Source organism: Leucopleurus acutus (assembly GCF_964270905.1).
Source record: "Leucopleurus acutus genome assembly, chromosome: 16".
Lineage (NCBI taxonomy): Eukaryota > Metazoa > Chordata > Mammalia > Artiodactyla > Delphinidae > Leucopleurus > Leucopleurus acutus.
In genome coordinates this window covers 57,049,905-57,074,187 of record NC_139158.1, presented here as the reverse complement: position 1 = coordinate 57,074,187, position 24,283 = coordinate 57,049,905, and the positions used below count along the sequence as shown (strand labels likewise).

Below are 24,283 nucleotides of genomic sequence, written 5' to 3'. Positions count from 1 at the left end.
TTGTGTAAACGAACTCCTAGTCCCATTTTGATGGGTACTGAGAGTCTTCCCGCTCTCCCAGTCACCTTGACATTTCACAGGGGCCTCCTGCAGTCTAGGGCCCCATTTTTTATATGCACCTCAGGGACAGTCTCTTTAATCAGTTGTATGGGCTGGGCTGGGGTACCTGAGGACCTTCTCCCAGATGTCCCAGAATCACTTGCAAGAGGCTACCTCCTCTAGAAGGGCTGTTGCTATTCCCTCCATTCCTCTTGGCCACTCCAGGACTCTTTGCCATGTCCTGAGAACAAGGTCAGCAGCTCAGTGCTTTACTGATGATTAGAACTGGGATGCTGGATGCCTCTGCTGTGGCACAGCCTCTCTGGGGCTCTGTAGCCCCATCCCGCTCTCCTGGAAAGCTCCTTCCCTGGTGTGGAGGGCACAGGAGGAGGCAGCTGTGTGCAGAGAGTCCTGTGTGCAGGAGACATGAGCTGAGGCTTAAAGGTCAGATATGTTTTGCTGATTGATCATCAAGCCTAGAGAAAGTACTGGGCAAGCTGCTGACCCCACCTGCCTCTACACCCACTGTTATCCAGGACAGGGAGGCCCCCTAAAATCCTTCTGATGAAGGCTCCCTCCCTACATTTCTCCCTTGTCCTCACTGTCGACCTCCTGTGGGCTCAGCTGCCCTGGCATGTGGGAACCCTCTTAGAGACCCTCCCCTGCTGTTGAACCCCTGCTGGGGAGCCCAGAGTTCAATCCTCTGACACTAGGGTCTGCCTCCTTGCTGAACTTTGCTTTGACGGATGGCCCCCACCTCTGTGAGAAGACTGTGGGGGCTGTGCCCAGTGTCCCCAGCTTTAGGGCAGCCAGTGTGCTGCAAGATGGGGCCCTCTTTGGGGTGTGCAACATGCTCCCAGTACCTGCTTTTAACTGCCCCTCCTGTGCCTTGTGGGGGTTACCAGGCCTGAAAGTCCAGTACCTGCTGTAGACCCACAGTGTGAAATTTCTGCTCCCAAGCCCAGATACTGGCTGTCTTTTTACCTTGTAATATTGGGATGAGGGGTCTGAAATTGTGGTGACCTTTTAAACAGACTACCTCCCTACTACAGGATGGAAGCTTTTGGCTCAAAATACTGGTTCATGTTGGCCCCAGCAGTTGGTTCTTCCAGTTTCAGAACACCACCACTCCAGACAGCCCAGACTATTATCTAACCAGCTCTCCTTCCAAGGGTCCATTGGGCTACAGTCATCATTCCCATGCTGGTTGGATGTATGTGGTTGATATTATCTAGCTGAAGACTGAACTACCTGTAGTCTCTTGGGAACATGACAAGTGTTGGACATTTTACTCAAAGCCAATAAGCATGGTTCCTAAGTAGGTGTTCTCTCACCATGTATACCTGTCTACTTGGGCTTGTACATTTTTTCATGTAAAGTAATGTTTCACCCATTTAACTGATGGCCACCTTCCAGACTGAGGCCCTCAGAGCATCACAGATATATCTGGTGAGACTGAAAAAGCGAAACTTTGTGCTTATAATTACTGTTTGTTCCCAAGACTAATCATGTGAGTTTTAAAAGCCAACAAAATGCCCGAATCTTTTGATTATGCTGAAAGTCCCAAAGGACAGCAGCCATCAGTTAAAGAGACAGGTTGAAACTAGAAAGGTGAACACAGACCCAATTTATCCTCTTGTGGGCCTTTAGTACTTGAAGGATTTTAGAAAAACAAAAAGTAGTTCTTTATGGGTTGTAAGCTGAAGATGAACAGTTTGCACAGTTTGGACAAAATAGAAGTACTCTGACCAATAAATATGTCTAAAAATGACAAAGTTCTCCCCATTTGATGGTTCCAGAGCCCAGCAAGAAGTGATGGGCACAGGCACAAGGAGCTATATACAGTGTAAACAGTAAGGCCTTTGGGGAGACAAAGTGAGGGGCAGGGCGGAGCCTCAGTAGGGCAAAGTGGGCCCACAGGTTAATACAACAGGCTTGTAGGACAGTCGTCCAATCTGCCACCAAAGCTTGTGGGTGGCAATGGCAGGCCACTGGATTCCTCCAGTCTGCAGTAAGGATAAATTGTGTCCATTGAGAAGCTTTGGCCCCACTGACTTTTTCCGGAGGGGAGGCACTGGGGGCAGCCAGGCAGGGCCTCTGTGCCCTTTCCTCCCCAAGAGGAGGGACAGGGCTGCCTGGCCATACTTGGGGCCATCTACCCAGGGTTCAAGGCATGGATGGGGCAGTGTTTCTCAAACAGGGATTGGAAACAAATGGCCCCAAGGAGCCCTCAGCCTCTCCCTTGAAAGGAGGAGCTGGGGGCATCTGTGTCCAGGAGGGGGAGCCCATAACTTTCTGCCCTTCAGGGGCTTCACCCACACCTCAGTTCCTCGGGGATTCTGGAGAGCAGTCGCCCTGATCGATTTCTGGGTCCTTGATTCTCACCGGCCTCTTGAACAAAGCCAGCCTCCATCTCCACACCCTTCTCCCACCCCCAGCACACTCCTCGGCCTAACTCAGGGGTCCTTAAATATCAGTCTCCCGGAGAAGGCTAGAGTTTGCCAATTCGTAGGCCTGGCAGGTAGTGCCCTCAGCTGCCTCACTGCGGACGCCTAAGCACACAGCTTCCACCTCCAAGTGCAGGGCGCACGCAGCCTCTCTGGCGTGTTTCTTTTGCGACAGGCTGGAAACCTTGGCATGCAGCGGGGTGGTGGGTTTCCGGAACGGCCCGAGAAGCCTCCACTTGCGAAAGGCGCAGGGCGGCTTTCGACGGCCGACGACCGGAGCCTGCGCCTTGCGTGTGCCTGGGGAGCCGGGGGCTGAGGGCGTGGTGAGGGCCAGCAGGGCCCCGGAGGGTGCGGCGCCTGGGCCAGGAGCATAGTCAGGGCGCGGGCCGCCATTCGAGGCTTGCCAGTGGTGACTGTAGATGCTCCAGAGGGGGCGGTGGTGCTGGCGACTACGATGGCATTGGCAGCGCAGGAGGCGGAGGAAGGCCCGCTTGAACTCCCGGCTGGAGCAAGGGTAGATGAGCGGGTTCACGCAACTGTTGAAGTAGCCCAGCCAGAAGATAACCTTGAAGACGCCCTCTGAGGGCTTCAGCTGTGGGAACAGGGAGCCTGTGGGAAGCAGAGACCCAGGCTGGTTAGATGCTCAGGGAGAGGGAGTTCCAGGCAGCGCCTGGGGCAAAGGGGCCACCCTCTCTGCACTACTCCCCCTCCCCCCACCCCTTTCAGGGGCCCTGGCCATTCATCAACCAGTGGCTCTCAAGATATCTCTCCTCAATGAGTCCCTGATATAATTCGAGGGTGTCCATGAACTTGAATGAGAAAAAAATAGTCATCTTCAGCTTTACTCACGTTTACCTGAAATTGAGCATTTCCAGCGAGTGTAAGCAACAAACCTGAGTAGAATTAGACAAAACGATATGAAATCACTGTTTTGTAGCTCAAAACTGGTGCAGTATTGGCAGTTTACCCCCTAATATTAGCAGTTGCTACAGATATTTTGGAATATTGTCTATGCTTCTCACTATTTGGAAGTGTCAGTCACTAGAACACGCCACTAGATCTTGTTATTTAAAGCCTTCACATGGAAACACATTGGAGACTAAATCACAGATTTCAATTAAGTGAAGTCGATTTCATCTGCAATCCTCTGTATTTTATTTTTTGCATTTGAAAGAGTAACTCTGAGAAAGGCTCCATACACTTTGCCAGATGCCCAAGTAGTCCCTAGCATAAAAAGGGTAAGAACTCCTGAATTAAATGTTGACCAAGGCTTGCCCTGAGCCAGGCACTGTGCTGGGCTGTCATCAAACACCTGAGGCCTTGCTCTCCCGGTAGCAATGTGGGTCACATATCATGGGCATGCAGGTGGGATGATGGTGGTGCTCAGTATATTGGGGCGGGGGGCTTCCAGGGTCTCAGGATGGACAGGAGCCAGGCAGGATGAGGAAGGGCAGAGGGTATCAGGAGTGGAAGGGACAGGTGGGCAAGAGGATAACAAGTTTGGGGCATGGGAATGTCCTGTAGGATATGCTCAGAAAACTTCATTTGAGACAAATGGTGAAGGGCCTTAAATGCTGGGAAGTGGCTTTTATTTTGTGGGTAGTTAGGAGCCATGGATATTTTTGAGCAGGCAAGAGATAGAACCTAGAATTAAGCCTCAATAAACACAATGCCCATGAGCTGTCAGAATGCAGGATAGTGGGGCTGTCCCAGTGGAAGTGGGAAGTGGTCAGGAAGGCTTCTGGGATGGCTTGGAAAGGGAGCAGAGTGCCAGGCAGGAGGAGGTGGGGACACTGGGGTCTGAGCTGTGCCAGGAAGACCCTCCTCCCTGCATACCTTTCCCCTGTCTTCCCCACCATAGACCTCAAGGAGTCATGTCTCCAAAGGCACCTAACAAAATGCAAAGACATCACCCAGGAAGCAGAGGCCACTTTGTCACCCTCACTATCCTCAACATCAGCAGGGGTTGGGGGTAGGCGGCAGGAGCGTCCCATCCCAGGCAAAAGCTTCAGGTGTCTGCCAGGCTGAGCAGACCAGGGGTAGTAGTCCTTGACAAAGCAAGACCTGCTTTCTTTTCTCCTTGCCCTCAAATAAGAGCAGTGTCCCCTACTGAGGGAGCAGAGGCATCATGCCCCTCTCTTTGACCTGGGGACCCTTGCGTATCACCCACCTCCCACCCAGTGGGATTCCTGATGCTAAGAGACACTGTGGAGGAAGAGGAGTGTCAGGCAGTATCGCGTGGCACAGCATTTTCAAACCCTGGTCACGCAGCCTTGAGCAAGTTATTTGGCCATCTAAGTCTCACTCTTCTTTTCTGTGAGATACATACAACAATTTCTCTGAAGGGATTTTGTGACAATTCATAAATTTCAGGGCACAAGACTTCGCAGTTTTGTAGTAAATACTGGAGTCTGTTCACTGCCCCTTTCCCTACTTCTGTGGCTTTTGAGAGAGGAGACCTCAGCCCTGGGAAGGGACCCCGTTCCCAGCTCTGGAGAGTGGCCAGAAACAGTAGCCAAGACCTGGTGGGTTTGGGGGAGGCTGGGGCATCAATCAGAATGTAAGGAGATAATTTCCCTTGGGAGAAGAATTGGGCAGTTGTCCCTGGAATGTGGGGGCCACCAGTGTTGACCTTAGCCTCCAGGAAGGCAGCCTTCTGAACAGCATCCCTTAATGGCTGCAAAATAAGACAGAGTGCTGAAAATAACTTTCTGACTCAGGCTAGAATTCTTTTATATTTAGCCCAGGATGACAAATCAGGGGACTATGCTTTAAGCAGTAAGCCAAAAGCCAGCCAAAGGGCTTTGTTATTGGTGTGGTTTTGATTCGGATTGGTGGGCAACATGGCATATAGTAGTGTGGCCTGGGCCTTGTTTTAAGCATTAAAATTCTAATTCATGCTCAACCAACCTATGCAGAAGCCTGCTGCCAGCTGGGAATTCCTTACACACAAAGGAGCTGGGATACAAACTCAGCCTTTCAGCCCCAGGTTTTTCCTACTGTGTCCTGCTGAGGGTTCTGTCTTACTTTGGGGTCTCCCAGAAGCAGACCTGAGACAAGAATTCAAATGCAAGTTGTTAATTTGGAAGGTAAATGAAACACCAATAGTGAAGTGTGATAAAAAGAGGGAAGAGAAGGAAGCCAATAAAAGGAGAGTTAACAAGTTAGTCACTCTCACTGGGAGCTCTGGGGGACTGGAGAACAGGATCAGTAAGGTGAGGGAGGTGGGGTATCTATACTCCCATTACCATAAGCCAGTGTTTGGGTTGCTCCCTCAGGGTGTTAATTTTCCATACTTCCTGCTTGCTGTGTGGGTGGACAGTGAGGATATTGCTGGTCAGAGAATGCTGCAGGCGAAGATATGGAGGCAGCTGCTGGGGCGGAAAGTGACCCATGTTCAGGGGGGATGGGTGGGGCACTGACAGCAGTCGCCACAATTTTGTTTCATTGCTGTCTGCCCTCTGTGCACAGACATCTTGCCTGGAAAATACAGACGTCTGTGCCTTGGGCTCCAGCTTTAACAGGCAGGAGCTCCTAAGAGATTTTTACTCTGTTCCTTTCACATATGGCAGTCCTGAGCCTCACACCTACTTCTGCCCAGAGTGCTGCAGTCTACCCCCATGCCTCCTTGCACCCTGCCTCACTCTTTGCTGCCTGCCTGCCCCAACATTCTCTCTTCTGCCCACAGCCTCTTTTAAGGATCTCTGGGTCGGGGGAGAGGGGCTTGTGGGCACTTCCCTCCCCTTTGCCATGGACGAGGTGGGTAACTGTCCTGAGACTCCCGAGGGTGCTCACTGGCATTATCCCTGCAGCACTGCCCTGCTGTCAGGGCATCAGTGGACAAGCCCCTTCTCAGCCACTCCCAACTTTCTCCTCCTCCAGCTACTCTGACTTATGGCCTCTTAGGTCGACCACTTGGTTTCACCTCTCTTGCCTTCACAGTCCTCTCCAGCTGCCCAGCACAAGCCTCTGCCAGCCCCGGAAGCCCAGCTACAGGAAAGCTTCAATAGGTACATGGGGGCTCTGAGGCAAGGCCTCTGTCTCCCAGTACCTGGCACTCCCCTTCTCTGTCCTGAGCTGGCTCCCTCTCCTACTCCCCACATTGTCCACAGCCATTCTTGCAGGCATAAAGCACAGCTGTGCTAACTCATCTTGGCAGTTGTCACTGGAAACAGGTGCTCATGGGACCCTCCTCTCTCGGCCTCCCGCCATCCAGGCGCCCAGCACCACCTCCTTGTTCTCCTTTCTCTTGCAATTCCCGCTTCTCTTCTGTCTTCATGTGCATCAGCTAAGTTGCCACACTGACTGTTCACTGCCCTCTGGCCACAGCGGGCTCCCCAGTCTTGTCTCTGTGCTTTTGCACAGGATCATCCTGGACTGCCCTTCCTCCTTCCTCCACCTGGCAGTGCTGGCTCCAGTGGCACCTCCTCCTGGGAGCTTTCGTCACACCATCCCCTCCCGACCCAGCAGAGTTAGTTGTATTCCCCCCTCCCCTAGCACATCTATTCACTTCTCAATGCCAAGAACACTGCGGGTAACTACCAGTTTCCCATCTATCTGATCCTTAAATGGAGAGCTCCCCACACCATCCTTGGCACATCATAGGTGCTCCACACATTCTGACCCCTCTCCTTCTGTCACACTCTGCATCTCATCCATCACCAACTCCCGTTAGTCCTGAATCCCCAACTTTGCACCATCCCCCATTACCACCCTGGTCCCAGCTACTATCATCATCTACCTACAGTGCCCTTCCAAGTGGGCTCTCTGTTCCTGCCCCTGTGCCCCCCATAGTACCCTGTTCTCCACATAGCAGCTAGGGGTGTGTGTGTCCTTTTAAAACATAAGGCTGAGCAGTTCATTTCTTCACTTAAATCTGTATTCCACTGCTGACTGCAGCTTTCTGTCCTCTCTCTTTTTCTCATCTGAACTTTGACCTGCCAGCCCCTTGGATTTCTCCTATCATCTCTGCTTAGCTGAGACTTCTCCTCACTTGCACCCCAGCCATTCTTTCCTCAGTCCTTCCATGTGCATGTCCTTCTGGATTTGGGTTGTATTTATCCAGCCAGAGCCTAACTCTGGAGAGATTCACCCACACTCTGAACACGCTTAGGGTCTCCAACCTCAGCTCTGTGTCCTGGCTTCAAGCAATCTTGCCACCCATTCTCAGCCTACTCCCCCACCCCCACCTATTCCTGCACCAGCTCCTTTGAGCCTTTACCCCTCTCCACAGGCTCTGCAGTCTGCCCCTTTCCCTTCTCCAAAGCAGTTGATCTCACTTCCTGTTTCACAGAGAAAACAAGACAAAGAAGTTGGGCACTCACTTAAACCTTCTTCACCTGTCTTCCTCCTTTGTAAGAAAGGAGTCTCTCCTCTCACCCAAGGTTCACGTCCCTACTTGTGTTGTAGAGCTCTCGACCCATCAGTCACTCGTGAGCTTGCCTCTGTCACAGCTGCACCCTCTTTGCTGGTTCTCTGGCTATGACTTCATTCCCTCCACGCTTTCTATCCACACATGCCATCTCCTCTTCCCCACCTGCTTTTCACTCCACTGCTTTGCCCCACTGCCCCACTCCACCCCAGCCCTCCCACATGCAGATACAGCTCTCATCCATCCTGGACACTTCTCATCTCACCCGGGGCTTTTGGGGCACCATTCTCTTGGATTTTCTACTCCTTGTCAATTGCCTTTGCTCCTTCCTCATGTCCCCACTGCTACGTGTAGGAGTGCCCTTATAAGAAGAGTCTTGTAATCTCTTCTCTTTGCATTCTCTTGGCAATTTCAGCCAGGCTCACAGACTGTTGGCTGGTAATGCCCACAGTTCTATCTCCAGCTCAGTTTGCTCTCCCAAATTCTAGACTCATAGATCCAAGACTCACTGCCTCCCAGACATTTCCACTTGGATGTCTACTGGCATCTCCCACTTATCCTGCCCTCATAAAGCTTACATTTCATAGGGCAAGACCAGCAAAACATATGATAAACAAGGAAAATGCAAACGTATCAGATAATAAAACATGCTAATAAAAAACAAAGCAGGGAAGGAAGATACCTAGTTGTGTTTATGTATGTGTGTGCGTGTGGCTGGGGGTGATGCTATAAATTTTGGGTAAACTGCTGAGAATATGACGTCTGAGTAAAGAGCTGAATGAGGCATGTGGACATTTTGGGGAAAAGCATTCCAGGTAGAGGAAACAGCAAGTGCAAAGGGCCTGAGGTGGCCCTGGTATGTTTGCAGAACAATGACAAGGCTAGTGTGGATAGAATGGAGTGATTGAGTGCACAGCAGAAGGGGATGAGGTTGAAACTCAACCACTACCCTCCTCCCTGCGCCCTCCTACCTTGTCTGAGACACAATCCCCTCTCCCCTTGAGTAATTCAGCAGCCTCCCGACTGTCTCTTGCATGTACTGTTGCAGCCTGAAATCTACCCTCAACTTGGCAGCTAGAATGATCCTTTAAAAATATTGGGTTGGGCAAAAGTTTTGTTCAGTTTCTTCCATAAGATGGCTCAAGTAGCGCTTAGTTATCTTTAACTTCATTCAAAACAATTTTGTTAGATTGTATTGTGACAGCTGTCATATCAGCGTGCATTTAAAAAAAAACTTATCAAAATTGGTGAATTTTTATGTAGCTATTTGAATATTGAAGATGGAAGAAGAAAAGCGTCATTTACAGCATATTATGCTTTATTATTTCAAGAAAGGTAAAAATGCAACTGAAACGTAAAAAAAAAGATTTGTGCAGTGTATGGAAAAGGTGCTGTGACTGATCGAACGTGTCAAAAGTGGTTTGTGAAGTTTCATGCTGGAGATTTCTTGCTGGACGATGCTCCATGGTCGGGTAGACCAGTTGAAGCTGACAGGGATCAAATCGAGACATTAATTGAGAACCATCAACATCATACCACGTGGGAGATAGCTGACATACTCAAAATATCCAAATCAAGTGTTGAAAATCATTTGCACCAGCTTGGTTATGTGAATCGCTTGGATGCTTGGGTTCCACAGAAGTTAAGCGAAAAAACCTTCTTGACTGTATTTCCACATGTGATTATCTACTTAAACGTAATGAAAAGTTTCTGTTTTTAAAAGAAATTGTGATGGGCGATGAAAAGTGGATACTGTACAATAATGTGGAATGGAAGAGATGGTGGGGCAAGCGAAATGAACCACCACCAACCACACCAAAGGCCAGTCTTCATCCAAAGAAGATGATGTTGTGTATATGGTGGGATTGGAAGGGAGTCCTCTATTATGAGCTCCTTCTGGAAAACCAAATGATTAATTCCAACAAGTACTGCTCCCAATTAGACCAACTGAAAGCAGCACTCAACAAAAACCATCTGGAATTAGTCAACAGAAAATGCATAATCTTCCATCAGGATAACGCAAGGCCACATGTTTCTTTGATGACCAGGCAAAAACTGTTACAGCTTGGGTGGGAAGTTCTGATCTATTGACCATATTCACCAGACATTGCACCTTCGGATTTCCATATTTTTCAGTCTTTACAAAATTCTCTTAATGGAAAAAAATTTCAATTCCCTGGAAGACTGTAAAAGGAACAGTTCTTTGCTCAAAAAGATAAAAAGTTTTGGAAAGATGGAATTATGAAGTTGTCTGAAAAATTTCAGAAGGTAGTGGAACAAAACAGTGACTATGTTGTTCAATAAAGTTCTGGGTGAAACTAAAGATGTGTCTTTTATTTTTACTTTAAAACCGAAGGAACTTTTTGGCCAACCCAATAGAAATAGATCATGTCACTCCTCAAGCTCAAAACCCTCTAAGGGCTGCCATTCCCCCTCACAGCTCGACATGTGGTCCCCTGACCCCCTGACATCCTCTCCTACTCCCCCCCCCCAACTCTGTTCCAGCCATACTACCCTCCTTTTGCTTCTTGGACATGCCAGACACACTCCCTCCTTGGGCCTTTGCATTTGCTTTTCCCCAGAATCTTCTTCCCCCAGAAATCCACATGGCTCCCTGACCTCTCATCTAAAATTGCAGTGTGCCTGGAAACAACCCAAGGGCCCACCAACAGATGACTGGTTTAAGATGATGTGGTATATATAAACAATGGAATGTTACTCAGCCATAAAAAGAATGAAATATTGCCACTTGCAGCAACATGGATGGACCTAGAGATTGTCATACTAAGTGAAGTAAGTCAGAGAAAGACCAATATTATATGACTTACATGTGGAATCTAAAAAATAATACAAATGAATCTATATACAAAACAGAAACAGACTCACAGACATAGAAAACAAACTTATAGTTACCAAAGGGGAGAGGGACGGAGGGAGGGACAAATTAGGAGTGTGAGATTAACAGACACAAACTACTATACATAAAATAGATAAGCAAAAATAATTTACTGTATAGCACATGGGACTGTATTCAGTATCTCATAATAATCTATAAAGGAAAATAATCTGAAAAAAAACTGAATCACTTTGCTGTACAACTGAAAACAACACGATATTATAAATCAACTACAATAAAAAAAATTGCAGTGTCCCCCACCCCATACTCCCCATCTCCCTCAGCTGGCTCTATCTGTGGCCCTTATCACCTTCTCTTGTACTATTTGAGTTATTCTTCATTTTGTCCATCACCTTTCTGCCTGCAGTAAGAGTCCATGGGGCAGGACTAGTGTCTGTTTTGCTTGATGCTGCACTCCCATTGCCCAGAAGACCTCATGAACACACTGAACACAGTAGGCGCTCAACACTTGCTGAGTTTGCTGAATGAGTCCCTCTTTTCTACGCTATATGTCACCATGTCTGGTACATTCAGTTTTCTCTCTAATGGAGTCCCTCCCTTCACCTCATTCCTGAAGCCTTTGCTGACTCTGGCATCTCATTTTGTTTACATGGCTGTGACAGCCCCCAGTGGTCCCTTGTCTCCTCTACTCTGCACACAGCTGCTGGAGACTTATTGTAAAAAAAAATGGTTTCTCTCCTTTCCCCTCTGAAAACGTTGGTGGCTTCTAATGGCTCTGAGGAATAAACCCAAATTTTCTTGTGTTGCATTCAAGTCTTTTTAGAATCCTAAGCTGTCTTCAGCTTACATCCCTCCCAAATTGGCCATACGAAGCCACAAGCATGTCTTCCCACAGAGGCTGGGCTCCTTCTGCCTTCCTGCGTGGCTCTAACTGCTCCCATGGTGCTTTCTGCTTCCGTCCACCCATCCCTCCAGCCCAGGTCAGGTGTCCTCCCCCACCAAGCCTGGGTTAGGTGCCCTTTTATGCACGCCTGCATCTTAACAAATAAAATTTGTTACTGCTCTATCTACTCTCCTAGACTCTAGGTTTCTTGAGGACAGGGATGGGATTAATTATTCTTTTCATCCCAGCCTCTAACACACTTGCCTGATCCAGAGCAGGGGTCATAAAGTATCTGTTGAGTGAGTGAATAAGTGCTGTTTGCGTAGATGTAGGTAGCCTCTAAAGTGACAACGAAGGACATGGGAGCTCACGCTTGCTTTCTGAGTGTTCAGTACCTACCAGGCTGCCTGCTGGGCCCTGTATGTAGCACTTCTCATTTAATTCTCATGGCATTAGCATCCCACTTTGCAGAGATTCTAGTTATCTCCGGAGGGCAAGTGGCAGCATCAGGATTTGAACCTGCGTCAGTCTAGCCCTAAAGTGCTTGGTCTTTCCTTGACATCATGTAAAGATAGAAAAAAAACTTCCCCTGGTCTTCCAGGGGTCCTGGGGTCAGGATCCACAAAGACTCAATACCTTCCAGCAGCTGATCCACAAGCAGCATGCCCATCCCTACCTCTGGACTTTCGTACATTTGGCCTGGTCTGGAAGATGGTCCTCTTCCTTTCTCCATAGCAGGTCTCTCCAGTTCTTCAGACTTGGGCATAGAACCACCTCTCCAGGAGCAGTTCTGTGATTAATTCCACTCCCGGGGTCTGCGGAGGTGAGACTGGTGTCTGGAGTGTGTGTGCCTTTGAGCACTTCTTGATTCTGCCTCCACCAAGTGGCATTCATTGGCCTTCTCTATGGCCTTTAGGGTGGCCTGTGAGGACTGCCACACTGAATTCGGCTCCTGTGCACACATGCCCATCCAGAACACTCAGAAAGGCTGGGCTGTTGCCTGCTCGCTGCATCTCAGGAAACAGACCCCAGCCTCCTGGAAGGAGCCCCAGAAAGCCACTTGGCCATCTCCTTCCCCTTCTTCAAGTCTTTGCTCAAAAGTCACCTTTAAGGTTTGAAGTTGATGCTATTAGTGCCCCACCCAGGTGCCCCTGGTCCCCAGCTACTGTGAGTGTTGGCTGCTAATGGCTTATAGTTGGCTGCTAATGGAGAATTGCCCTTGACCAATGGGAGCTGCTTCAACTGGGAGATGACACCTTCCCACCAAGGTGGCAGCCCACAGCCAGTGATAGACAGCGGGGATGGAAAAGGCCAGACTCCTTGTCTCGAGGTGGCACAATTCTCTGCTGTCGTTCTTGTTCCAGGGATCAGGCTGAGGCCAGACTTTGAGACCACATCCTAGGTTTAGCTCTTTTCTGACTTATCCTGCTTCCCTCCCTCCCAGGTACCTCCTGAGAGCTTCCCTCAATCCATCACTCGCATAAGAACTCCTCTCTCAGTCTCTACGTACAGGGACATGACCCAGGACACTCTTTGCATGGATGTGTCTTCAAGCTCTCTTGATTGGTCCTAAACCTATAATCCAGGGATTAGCTCTTGGTCACTGTTTCAACTCTTCCGCCCACTGCTGAGAAAGGCAGGGCATGAATTTGCATGTTCATGCCCATTTCTCTCCACTCAACAGGCAGGCTGGAGCACAGGAGTGAACACATTGACCTACCTATGAGGAGAGGTGGTCAGGATGTAGGTAGGAGATGACTGCAAACACAACTCTTGCCTGCTTCTCTCTGCTCCTTGGCCTTTTCTTGCATGTATCCGTCAAGCTTGTTCCCACCTGCCTTCCCCTATTCCCTGTTTTGGGGTGCCTTTGTCAGGAGTCTAACGTAATGTCCAGGGATGCTGAACATCCACTAGTCAGAAGAGGCAGGGCCTCTCCTGTGTCAGCAGGTTACCCCACTCTTTGGCATGTTGGCTGGGCTAGCCTGGCCTGCACACTGTTGGGGAAACTAAGGCAGGCTGAGATTGGCGGCGGAGGTCTGCAGCCTTATCACAGGCCAGTCCCCTCTCCTAAGTAAGAGCAATGTCCAGGCCCAGGAGATGCTGCTGAGATGGTGGTTAAGGCTGAAACTGGCCAATCTGGCCAAGCCTCACTGAGGAGTGACAGCGCTGAAGCCAAGGGGGGACTGTGTGATTAACAGCACTCTTTTGGCATCACCAGAAGGGAACGTGTTCTTGGCAGAATGTCATAATTCACAGCCAGTCTTGTTCATAGCTTGCAGCCAACCATGAACTATTAGGCTGCACCCCAGCCTTTCCCCTTTCCCACCTCCTCCCTCACCAGTGACTTTTCTATCCACAAGCAGCCATTTTCTCTAGCCAGAAAGAAATAGAGGGGTTAAAAATACCATGTACCATATTCAGGTCTTTCTCTGCCAACAGGGCTAGCAGAGATGGAATTCCCAGTCCTAGACTCCCTTTCTCTCTCCTAGTTCTTTCAGCTGCTCACTCAGTGCTTCTGACTCTAGAACTCAATTGCACCTTCCCCAAGAGAGGCTGGGAAGCAGTGGACCTCTTTGCAATATTTTAAAGGGCCTCTCTCATAAGGCACACTTGAGCTGAGACCTGAAGACCCTCTGGGGGAGTGAGTCATGCATCTACCTGAAGAAAGAGAATTCCAGACAGAGGAGAGGGCATGTGCAAAGGCCCTGAGGCAGCAGGGTACCGCACAAGTTCAAGGACAACCAAGAAGTTAGGACTGCTGGAACAGAGAAGGGGAGGGAGAGATGGTAAGAGATAAGGCCATTTTGAAGCAGAGACAATCATAAAAGGCTGTCAGGAAGAGGTGACCTGAATAGGGTCCAGGTCTCAGATGGATTATAAAGACACAGAGTTGAGGATATTGTGGGGCTAGCTGTGCCAAGCTAAATCTCTTGAATTCCTTGCATTGCCAATCTTCCATGGTGAGAGGTAACTGGTGGGTCCTCTGGCTTGAGATAGACAAAGAATAGATCAGAAGTCCTTCTGTGCCCTGTGTTTACCTCAGGATCCTTGAGCTCTGTGGGGCTGGCCTAGAGCTACTGGTCTGGCCCTGGACATCCTTCTGCAGCTGTGCGGATTGGCAGGGAGGGGTAGTTCCTAGAGCCACAGCGGCTGCCTGGTGGGGCCCAAGGCAGGGAGATGAGTCACAGACCTGTTCAGTGTCCTACACTGGACCCCACCCATTCCCCTTCAGCTCTTCTCCCTCCCCTTCTCCCCTTTCTCTCTCTCCACCTTCCCTCTCTCCCTCTCTTTTCCACTCTTGTTGTCACTTCTTAACTCATTCCCTGATCTGCGGCCTTGGAGTGGTCACACCCCAAGCTCTGCGTGCCCAAGGCTGAAGTCCCTGCCAAATGGCCCTTGTGCTCGGCTGAACATGACCCTGATCTGAACATGAACCTTTCAGTTCTCAGGCCACACTGACAAATGGCTCATAAGTTGGAGCGGATCAGTGCTTTCGCCAGAGGAGAGAAGTTCCCAGATAGTGGTCACTCTGTCCAGGAGTCCCAGCACTGAGTTGCTGGGGCATTGCCCACTAGGTCCCAATGCTGGCTCTCAGGGGCCCAGGCCAATGTTCTGCTGGGTCACCATCTGCAAAGGAGGGCAGGCAAATCTTCTAGCATTCAAGGAGACCTTTTTGGTGGGCATATAGCTCATGAAGCAGGATGGGGCAGGGTTCAGGTGGGGTCAGAGGTGGGCTCAGGAACTCAGAGACTTTCCCATGAGGAGTGGGCTCAAAGGCTCTGGCGGTCTGGGAGGACCAAGCCACACAGGAAGTGGTCATGTCCTATGGCAATGCTCAGGGCCCTCATGGCCAGGATCTGGGGCAGAAGCGAGCCTGGAACTGAGCCTGGGGGGAGGTAAGCAGGTGCTGAGGTATTTGGTGAGATTTAAAGCTTAAAGCATGTCTGTCAACTGACCCTTAACCCTGGCTTCAGTTTGACCTCTGATCTCTGACCTAGGCAGGAAGTAACAAGGACCCTAGGGCCAAGGGCACCCACTGGCCAACCCCAAAATAGTGATGTCTATAATGTGTGACAGATTTAAAAATCACTTTTAACATGGTACTAAAAAACCTATTGGTCCCCTTTGGAAAGATTGCTAGGAAATTGACTCTTCTTTTTTTTTTTTTTTTTGCGGTACGCGGGCCTCTCACTGTTGTGGCCTCTCCCGTTGCAGAGCAACAGGCTCCGGACGCGCAGGCTCAGCGGCCATGGCTCACGGGCATAGCTGCTCCGCGGCATGTGGGATCCTCCCGGACCGGGGCACGAACCCATGTCCCCTGCATCGGCAGGCGGACTCTCAACCACTGCGCCACCAGGGAAGCCCGACTCTTCTTTTGATAAAGGAGAGCATCGAGCAGCTCTCCTGATTTTGCTCTATGTACTCTATTTCAAGTGACCAAACAGCTAGTGGTGAATTCTTTTTAGAATTTTAGTCTACAAATGCAGAAGGAATGACAGAATTTGGATATCACCACTTTCAGTCCCAGTGATATAATGGGTCCAGGCCATGGTCAATGGCTGCTAAAACTAGCAGGTGAAAAGCTGATGGGACATTTTATAATGAATGAATCAGGCTGACTGCATCTGAACCCCTGATCAATCTTAACATCACAAAAGAAAAGAAATCTTGTCCCAAACACTGAACTTGAATCTGATCAAGCCAGTTTACAGGAAGTACAAGGGAACAAGGGGACACATTAAATGGCACTAATAGGGATGCAAACTCCAAACTGTGGGCAACTCCTTTGGGACAAACAATCTGGTTTCTTCACCAAACAAGCTGAAAGGGAAAAGGTGGGGGTAGGGGAATCTTATTAATCAAAGAAACTGAGGAGACAAATCAAGTGCATGCAATGTATGTACTTTTTTTTGGACCCTGATTCAAACAAATAAACTAAAATTTTATGAGGCAATCAGCAACATTTGAACACTAAGATATTTGGTACTATTAAACAACTATTTTTTGTGTTATAATGGATTGTGGTTATTTTTTAAAAGTTCTTCTAGAAATATACATTGAAGAATTTACAGATGAACTGATATGGTGTCTGGGATTTTCTTCAAAATAATAAGCAGTGGTGGAAAGTGGGCGGGGTTTGAAATGAACGAAGATCAGCCTTGGGTTGATATTGTTGAAGCTGGGGCCATCACACCGTTCTGTCTACTTATGTGTTTGAAACTATCCATGATTTTTAAAAATGGAAAATAAAACCCCTAGCTCACTGCTTGTTCATAATAATCACTCAATAAATGTTAGCTGTTATGTTTAAAAACTTTTTTAGGTCACATAAATGGGGATCACCCCCAATGCATTGCGAGTAAGGGAGGTCTCTGCTTACACAGAGGCTGTTATACTAAGTGAAATAAGCCAGTCACAGAAGGACTGCATGACTCCACTTCCATGAATGTAGCTAAAATAGTCAAATTCAAAGCAAGAGTGGAATGGTGGGTGCCAGGGGCTGAGGGGAGGGGGAAATGGGGAGTTGCTAATCAATAGGCATAAAGTTTTAGTTAAGCAAGATGAATAAATTCTACAGATCTGCTGTACAACCTTGTGCCTAGAGTTAACAATACTGCATGCTTAAAAGTTTGTTAAAAGGGTAGATCTCATGTTATGTTCTTACCACAGGAATAATAATAATAATAATAGTAAAGATAGAGGGCTGTGCTTTGTCAACCAGATCCTCGGCACGGAAGGATGTGAAAAGGCCATGGGTTCTGCCACTTCTTCCTCCTATACACACACTGACCAAGCATCTACTATGTGCCAGGTGCCACAAAGGCACAGATAGGAGATGTAATGCCAGCCTCTTCTTCAGGCTTTTGGGCCAGGGAACAGTAATGCCATTCCTGAGAACTTGCTGCAGCGCACCCCCTGCCTCTCTCCTTGAGTCTGTGGACCCTGCACCACCTCAGGGAGCCTGTGGAGATGGGTCCTTCGGTACTTGGCCGGCACTCTGAGACGCAAACGCTGAATCTGCCCTCCACACCTGGCTGCCAAAGTGTGCTTTCCAGCCTAGACACCATTTCCTCAGATGGCTCACAACCTCCTCCTGCCTCCTCCCGCATTCTCTCCCTCTCTCTCTCTCATTAAGGCATAAGATACTGACAGTCAAGTTTATAAAGTGTGTACATTTTAAGAGTATAGACTGATGACTTTACATATATATTCACCAATGTAGTCACTGCCTAGATCGAGTCACAGACAGGGAAACGGAGGTGTGGGGGATGACCCCTAGTCCCTCTCTGAGACCCTCAGGATTTTAGGTGCCCTGTGCTTGTGTGCCATTCTTTCCTGCCCAGCAACTTGAGCCCCAATGGCCCCACAGTTCAGCATACCTTGTCTATATCTCCCTCTGCTGCAGCTCTGGCTTGACTAAAACATTTCAGGTGATAGATGGCTGTTCATGGCCCCCTGTGCGTGTACCACTGGGACCCTGGGCCCACTTCCTAAAGCTTTTGATATCCTCCGGGCTATTTGGGCTGCTCACTGGCCATATCACTGCTGTGGCTGGGGCTCCTGCTTCCACTTGGCTTTGTGTGTGGAGATGTGGGTGAAGGGCACCCTGGGTCTGCTCAACAACCCCAGGTTGTGGCCCTACTGGGCACCTTCATTTCCATGGCCTGTGGCCCTGGCTGGCACACAGTGCTTTTTCTCAATCCTCCCACGTTTGCTGTTCCTCACACCTGGTGTGGGAACCAGGGCCTGCAAGGAGGGCGGTACCACCTTCTCCTGGCTGCCCCCTTCTCTGCCTCCTTCTGGGTTCTTTCAAAGTGGGTACTCCCCAAGGCTCCTTCCCCAGCCCATCTCTTCTCTTTGCCCATCCATCCTCTTTCTGGGAGACTGTACCCCACACTCCTGCTTCTGCAACCATATCCATCCTTGGTCCCCTTATCTAAGTTCCCAACATCCTCTTCCCCCAAGCACACACTGGCACCTCCTACCAAAATATGCCAGCCCCTTGGATTCCACATTCAACCCCAAAAGTTGCTGCTCAGAATGTTCCCTGTTCCTCCAAAGATGCCTCCCTCCTCCCAGGCCTGGCCCCAGAGCTCCTGGGGGGGGGGTTTGCTCCTGGCCCCCCTTCTTCCTGCACAACCCTCAGGCCACTCCTGCTTGTACCACAGGCTCTGTCCTCCTGTTCTCTCTGCTGTCCTGCCCTCCAAGCCACGTCATGGCAGATCAGAATATTCTGTTTCCCTGCTTGGCCTCTGTCCTGCTTGCTCATTATTACCAGATTCCACTAAATTCAGCTCCATTGTGGCCCTGGGCTTTGTTCTAGACTTGGTGAGATGCCATGGGAGGCTGGGCACAGTGCAGACCGGCAGGAAGGGAGAGGCAAGATAGCCCCAGGGTTCCCACGCGAGGTGTGAGGAGCAGCAGAGATGAGGGGTTGAGGAAGAGCAGTGTCTGCCAGCAAGGGCAGAGGCCATGGAGATTTAGGGATGCTTTTTGGAAGAGGGAGACGTGATCTTGACCTCAAAAAACAGTAGCCTTTTGCAGTGTAGATTATAACAGCGAAAAATTAGAAAAACCGAACACTCAGCAGGAGACTGCATCAACACACCATGGCATACTTTCAAACAGAATACTATACTGTTGCTAAAATAACCAGAATGGATAAATCTCAACAACAAAACATTGGGTGAAAAGGGCAAACGGAAGATGGATGTGCACAGCTGGTGCAATTTATATAAGTCCAAAGGACACACAAAACAATGCTATTTATTATTGTAGATTCAGGTGTTTGTAGTAAGGGTATAAACATGTGTGTGGGAGTGATAAACACCAGATTTACCTCTGCAGAGAGAGGGAGAAAATGAGGAAGGGACAGGAGGAGGGAACTTAGTTGTGGCTGTTCTGTTTATCTGAAAAGAGAGAGAGGAAGTGATCTGAGGCAAATATGGCGAAATGTTATCATCTGTTCAATGTGGGTGATTACAGGTACATGGGAGGTCCTGGCTTGGGCTGGCTGGTTGCACCTGTGGGTGAAGTGACTCAGGGCAAAAGCAACCCCATAGATGCCGTTCCCTTTCTTCTCCCTGTGCTGACCGAGCCCCAAGGCTTCCAGGAGGGGCCTCAAGGCATGGGAGGAAGGTCCTGAGAACAGCTGCCCACCTCCCAGGACTACAGGAAAGCCTGTGAAAGAAATAACAAAGTTCTGCAGAAGTGCTAGGACTCCGTAAATTTAAGAAACTACGATGAACAATATTAACTTTCCATTTGATAAGATGCCCTTTCCCTTTCTTTCTCACCCCCACACAGACCCCCCCCCCCCAACCAAGAGGAGATTTCAGAAATGAGAGCCCACAGCATTCACAGATACCAGCTGGGGAGGGCCTCCCAGGGGGGCCCAGCTTCCAAACAGAGAAAGCAGGTGGCTTCCGGTGTCTGCTGATGTTCACGTAGACTGGCCAGGGATTGCTGCCCATGAATGAATGTAGGCCCTGGTGGTGGAGGGAGGGAGATATGTAGACAAGCACATACACTGCTTGCCACATACTATGGGAGCAGATGCCCGCACAGATTTCCACTGACCTTTTGTGTTTAGAGGAGTGGGGAGTGTAAAACAAGCCCAGGGCTTGTAATGGCAGTGAAGAAGGGGGAAGGCCAGAAAAGTTAGAAGCTCATAAAACAAATCCTGCAAGCATGAAGAACCTATTTGTGTCCCACAAAGCAGCATGCGCACGTGTCTAAGAGACCAGGCAGTAAACCTTCCATGTTCAGGTGGAGAGTCACCCTCCACTGGGAAGGGCCGTACAAGTCTGGGTGCCAGGAAGGGATGGTCACAGGCTCAGGGAGGAAGAGAAGGGGCTGGTGGGAGAGGGATCACTCACCCAGTGGCAGAACGAAGAAAAAAGGGAACCAGCAGAGCACGAAGACGCCCACGACGATGGCCAGCGTCTTGGCCGCCTTCTTCTCACGGGAGAACTTGAGCAGACGCACTGACAGTGAGCTGCGGAAGGTGTGGCCCTTGGCGCTGCGCATCCCACCGTGGGCTCCGTCTGAGCCAGTGCTTGCGCCGCGACAGTGGATGCGCAGCACCACCTCTGAGGCCTTGCCCCGCTCGCGCTTGACTCCCGCCTCCAGGCTGCGCGTGGTGCTTCGCGCTACCACATACACGCGGCAGTACATGACCACAATGACGGCCATAGGCAGGTAGAAAGAGCACAGGGAGGAGAAAACAGCGTATCCTGCCTCCTCCGTGATGCCGCAGAAGCGCTCGTCAGGGGGCACCGGCTCCTTCCAGCCCAGCAGCGGCCCCACAGACACCACGAGGGCTACGGCCCAGAGCAGCGCCAGGATGGCGGCCGCCTTGCGCTCGGTCATGATTGCTGGGTACTTGAGCGAGTGGCGCACGCCCACGTACCGGTCCACCGAGATTGTGCAGAGGCTGAGGATGGAGGCCGTGCAGCACAGCACATCCACGGCGGCCCACACGTCGCAGAAGGCCCGGCCGAAGGCCCAGAAGCCCAGAACCTCCATGGTGGCCGAGAAGGGGAGCACTGTGGTGCTCAGCAGCAGGTCGGCCACGGCCAGGTTCACAATGAAATAGTTTGTGACCGTCTGCAGGTGGCGGTTGCAGGCCACGGAGAGGATGACCATCAGGTTGCCCGCCACGGCCGTGAGGATGAAGGCAGCCAGGAAGACGCCCACGCCCACGCCCTGCGCACTCACCACCAGCCCCCCGACGGCGGCCGTGCCGTTCACCTCGCCGCCGGCGCCAGTGCTCCCCGGCTCCCCAGCGGAGCTCCGGTTGTCCTCGCCGTTGCCTGCGCCCACCACGCCGCCGCCGCTGCTACCGCCTGCGGTCACCCGCACGCCGTCCACCGCCCGGCCCTCGGAGGCGGCCGCGCCGCCCGCGCCACCCCCGCCACCGCCTGCGCTGGAGCTCCCGGCGCTGCTGTCTGAGCAGGGTCCCTCGAAACTGACGTTCAGGAGATAGCGGAAAGTCATCTCAACGCGCAGCCGTCGGGGGCCGGGGCTGGGCGCAGGACGAGCGACTGGTAGGGCTGGGGGCTCCGGCTCCAGACCCGCGCTGGTCCTGTCGGGGTCCTGCCTCAGTTCCTGTGACGTGGAGCACTGCTGCCCGCGAGCGGAGCGGGCGGCTGCGGAGTGGGACCGAAGAGCCCGAGCTGGCGACGCGCGCCTCTCTCGCAGCGTGCCCAGGCGAGCGGGCAAAGCGGCGGCTCGGGGCCGGGCGGTGCGGGCGGCGACCACTGAGGAGCTAGCTACTGGGCGCGGGGCCGGGACGGAGCGGAGGAAGGGCAGCGCCGGGGATGAAGAGGGGACGCTGGCACCGAGGGACCCAGCGCCACAGTTGCCGGAAGAAGGGAATCTGCGCTCTGGGCGAGCTGGCGTTCCGGGGTCCCAAAGGGCGGTGGCGCTGGCTCGCGCTCCGACCCCGCGGAAGCCACCCCCGCCGCGCCGCTGGTGCTCAGGCCCGTCCTCTCCCCTCGCAGTCCGCTCCCTTCCACCTCCCGCGCCCCTACCCCGCCTCCTCTCTCTTACCACTCAGTTAAGCCTCCCTCCCGCCCTTTCCCCAGCGTCTCGGTCACTGCTGGTGCCCTTGGGCGCGCCGAGTGTAGAAGGTGCGATTCCCGGGTCCCCGGACTCCCGGCTCCGGCCGCCAGAGAGCAGCAAGCGCCTGGGATCTGCAGCCTGCTGACGGGACCACGCCATGCCGCGGATGGAGCTGCTGCACCTCCTTCCTTCTCTCAGGGGACTGGACAAAGGAGGGTCTCAAACACCTCTGTCCAGTGCCGTGGCGTGGAGAGCTCCAGAGGGTGTCGGAAGCTTTGCGGGCCTATGATGGGCGAAGGAACAAGAGACTACTTATATGGTTACAGCCTTCAGACCCTGCCCAGGACACACTGGTCTGCATACACCAACTTCTGCACTGTTACTTTACTCCATATCGGATGTCGAAATAAAACTTCCCATTGCTACACTAAATAAATGGCCTCGTTCTAGGGAGGGAGGGTTTAAGTACTGGAGGGTGGGAAAGGTACTGGAGGGTGGGAAAGGCCACTTGGCGGGATGGTTAAAGGAGGTGGGGCAGACAGTCTGGCTCCAAATCTAGGCTCCGCCCTATGTTAGCTGTTTGACCTCTTTGTGTCTTAGTTTCTCATCTGTAAAATGAAGATAAGAGTAGTGTCTACCTACCAGCGTGAAGACTGAATGAATTAATATCTGTTAGGGCCCCAGAGCAGTGCCTATATTTGTTAGCTGAGTGGGACTACGCAGGGCAGGATTTGAACAGGTAGGACAGAGGACAGAGGGAATGTGGAGCTGGTATGAACTCGGGCCACAGGTGGAGGGGTGGGTTTAAGGAGCCTCTTGTTGACTAACAAGACTGGGTAGGGAGAAACAAAAAGAGACCATTCCTTTGGCCAACATAAAAATACTAACCAGGCTGCTGTCATGTGTCAAGCTATGTTGGACACTCTGGGTGGCCAGGGGAGGGGGGAATTGCAGGGAGAATAATGCCACCAAGTAAGTGCAGGATGAGGAAGTCTTGAGCCATGCCAGGGAGATGAGGACCTGTTTACAGAGGTATCTGGGAGGGGGCAAAGAACTCATGGCCTCAGTGCCCACTAGCTGTGAATGACATCTCAGGATGTATGAGAGTCCTAGATGAGAAAGTGCTTTGGAGAAAAGAAGAAAAATGGGAGAAATGGGAGAGATGGGTAACCCCCCCTCCCCAACCCCTCCCCAGCCTAGGAAGCCAAAGCTGTTAGAGTCATAGCTTAGAAACAGCTCTTCCATGGCCCTCAGCTTCCCATTCCATCTTCCATCTTTTACTTGGGTCTTTGGGGGCTTACTGTGGAGAGTTGAAAGCAAGGTGCCTTATGAGGATTATTTGGCAGCTGATCAAAAGCAGAACTGTGGGTTTGGGCTTCCTCTCTGAAGGAGAGGGGCAGAGGGCTCCGGAAGGAGAGGCCAGGAGCTTCTCACATGGGAGTGTCAGATGGCAGCCTCTGTGTCTGTGACTGGCTGCCATCTCACAGTGTAAGACAGGGATAACCCTCGTGGAGTACATCTGATTCTGGGCTGGGTCAGTTTTCAAGGATGACTGGGAATAGGAGACAAAGTTAAATCTAAGCTGAGCCTGGGGTGGTAGGGGGCTACCTGACAGGTGTCACATAGAGATCTGTGCCTGATCCTGGTCTAGAGAACCAGCATAAGGCTGGCTGGAGGTATACTTGCCAGCAGGGTGAGGAGAAATTGTGGGATAGTGTGCCTGGAAGGAGATGGGGCAGCTCTACCACGTCTCAGATCTTGGTCTACAAGAGGGCTTTGGAGGTTCTAGAGCTCTAGGGGAAGAAACAGGGAAAGGCAGGAGGTGTGAAATTGTGAGCTTTCTCTACCAGTTTATTATGCTCAAATCTGGGAAGGGATCAAATTGCTGGACCTGTGAGCCCTGGAGACCTGGCTGACCCTTGGCTTCTTTGTGATCCAACAGCATGGCTTCTAGTTTAAGAAGGAAAACTAAGCATCTCCTTTATGAGATCCCTTTAGAGTGAGAGTAAAGAAAAAGGAAAGGTTTATCCCACAACTGAGAAGTTAACTCCTAGGCTGGTAAACTGGGACTTTAGCCCTTAAAGAGGAGGTTTAAAGGAACCCTACAAGAGATCATGAGA

At 51.0% G+C, this 24,283-nt stretch overlaps 1 protein-coding gene across 1 annotated transcript; it reads right to left on the bottom strand.

Moving 5' to 3' along the window:
* Nucleotides 1-2,505: 2,505 nt before the first annotated feature.
* Nucleotides 2,506-21,596, bottom strand: ADRA1D (adrenoceptor alpha 1D; the record flags this gene model as incomplete). The annotated part of the gene is made up of 2 exons (XM_082856358.1): nt 2,506-3,095; nt 20,477-21,596. The coding sequence occupies 2 exons, from the start codon at nt 21,594-21,596 to the stop codon at nt 2,506-2,508; spliced, it is 1,710 nt and encodes a 569-aa protein (XP_082712484.1).
* Between the last annotated feature and the right edge of the window lie 2,687 nt (nt 21,597-24,283).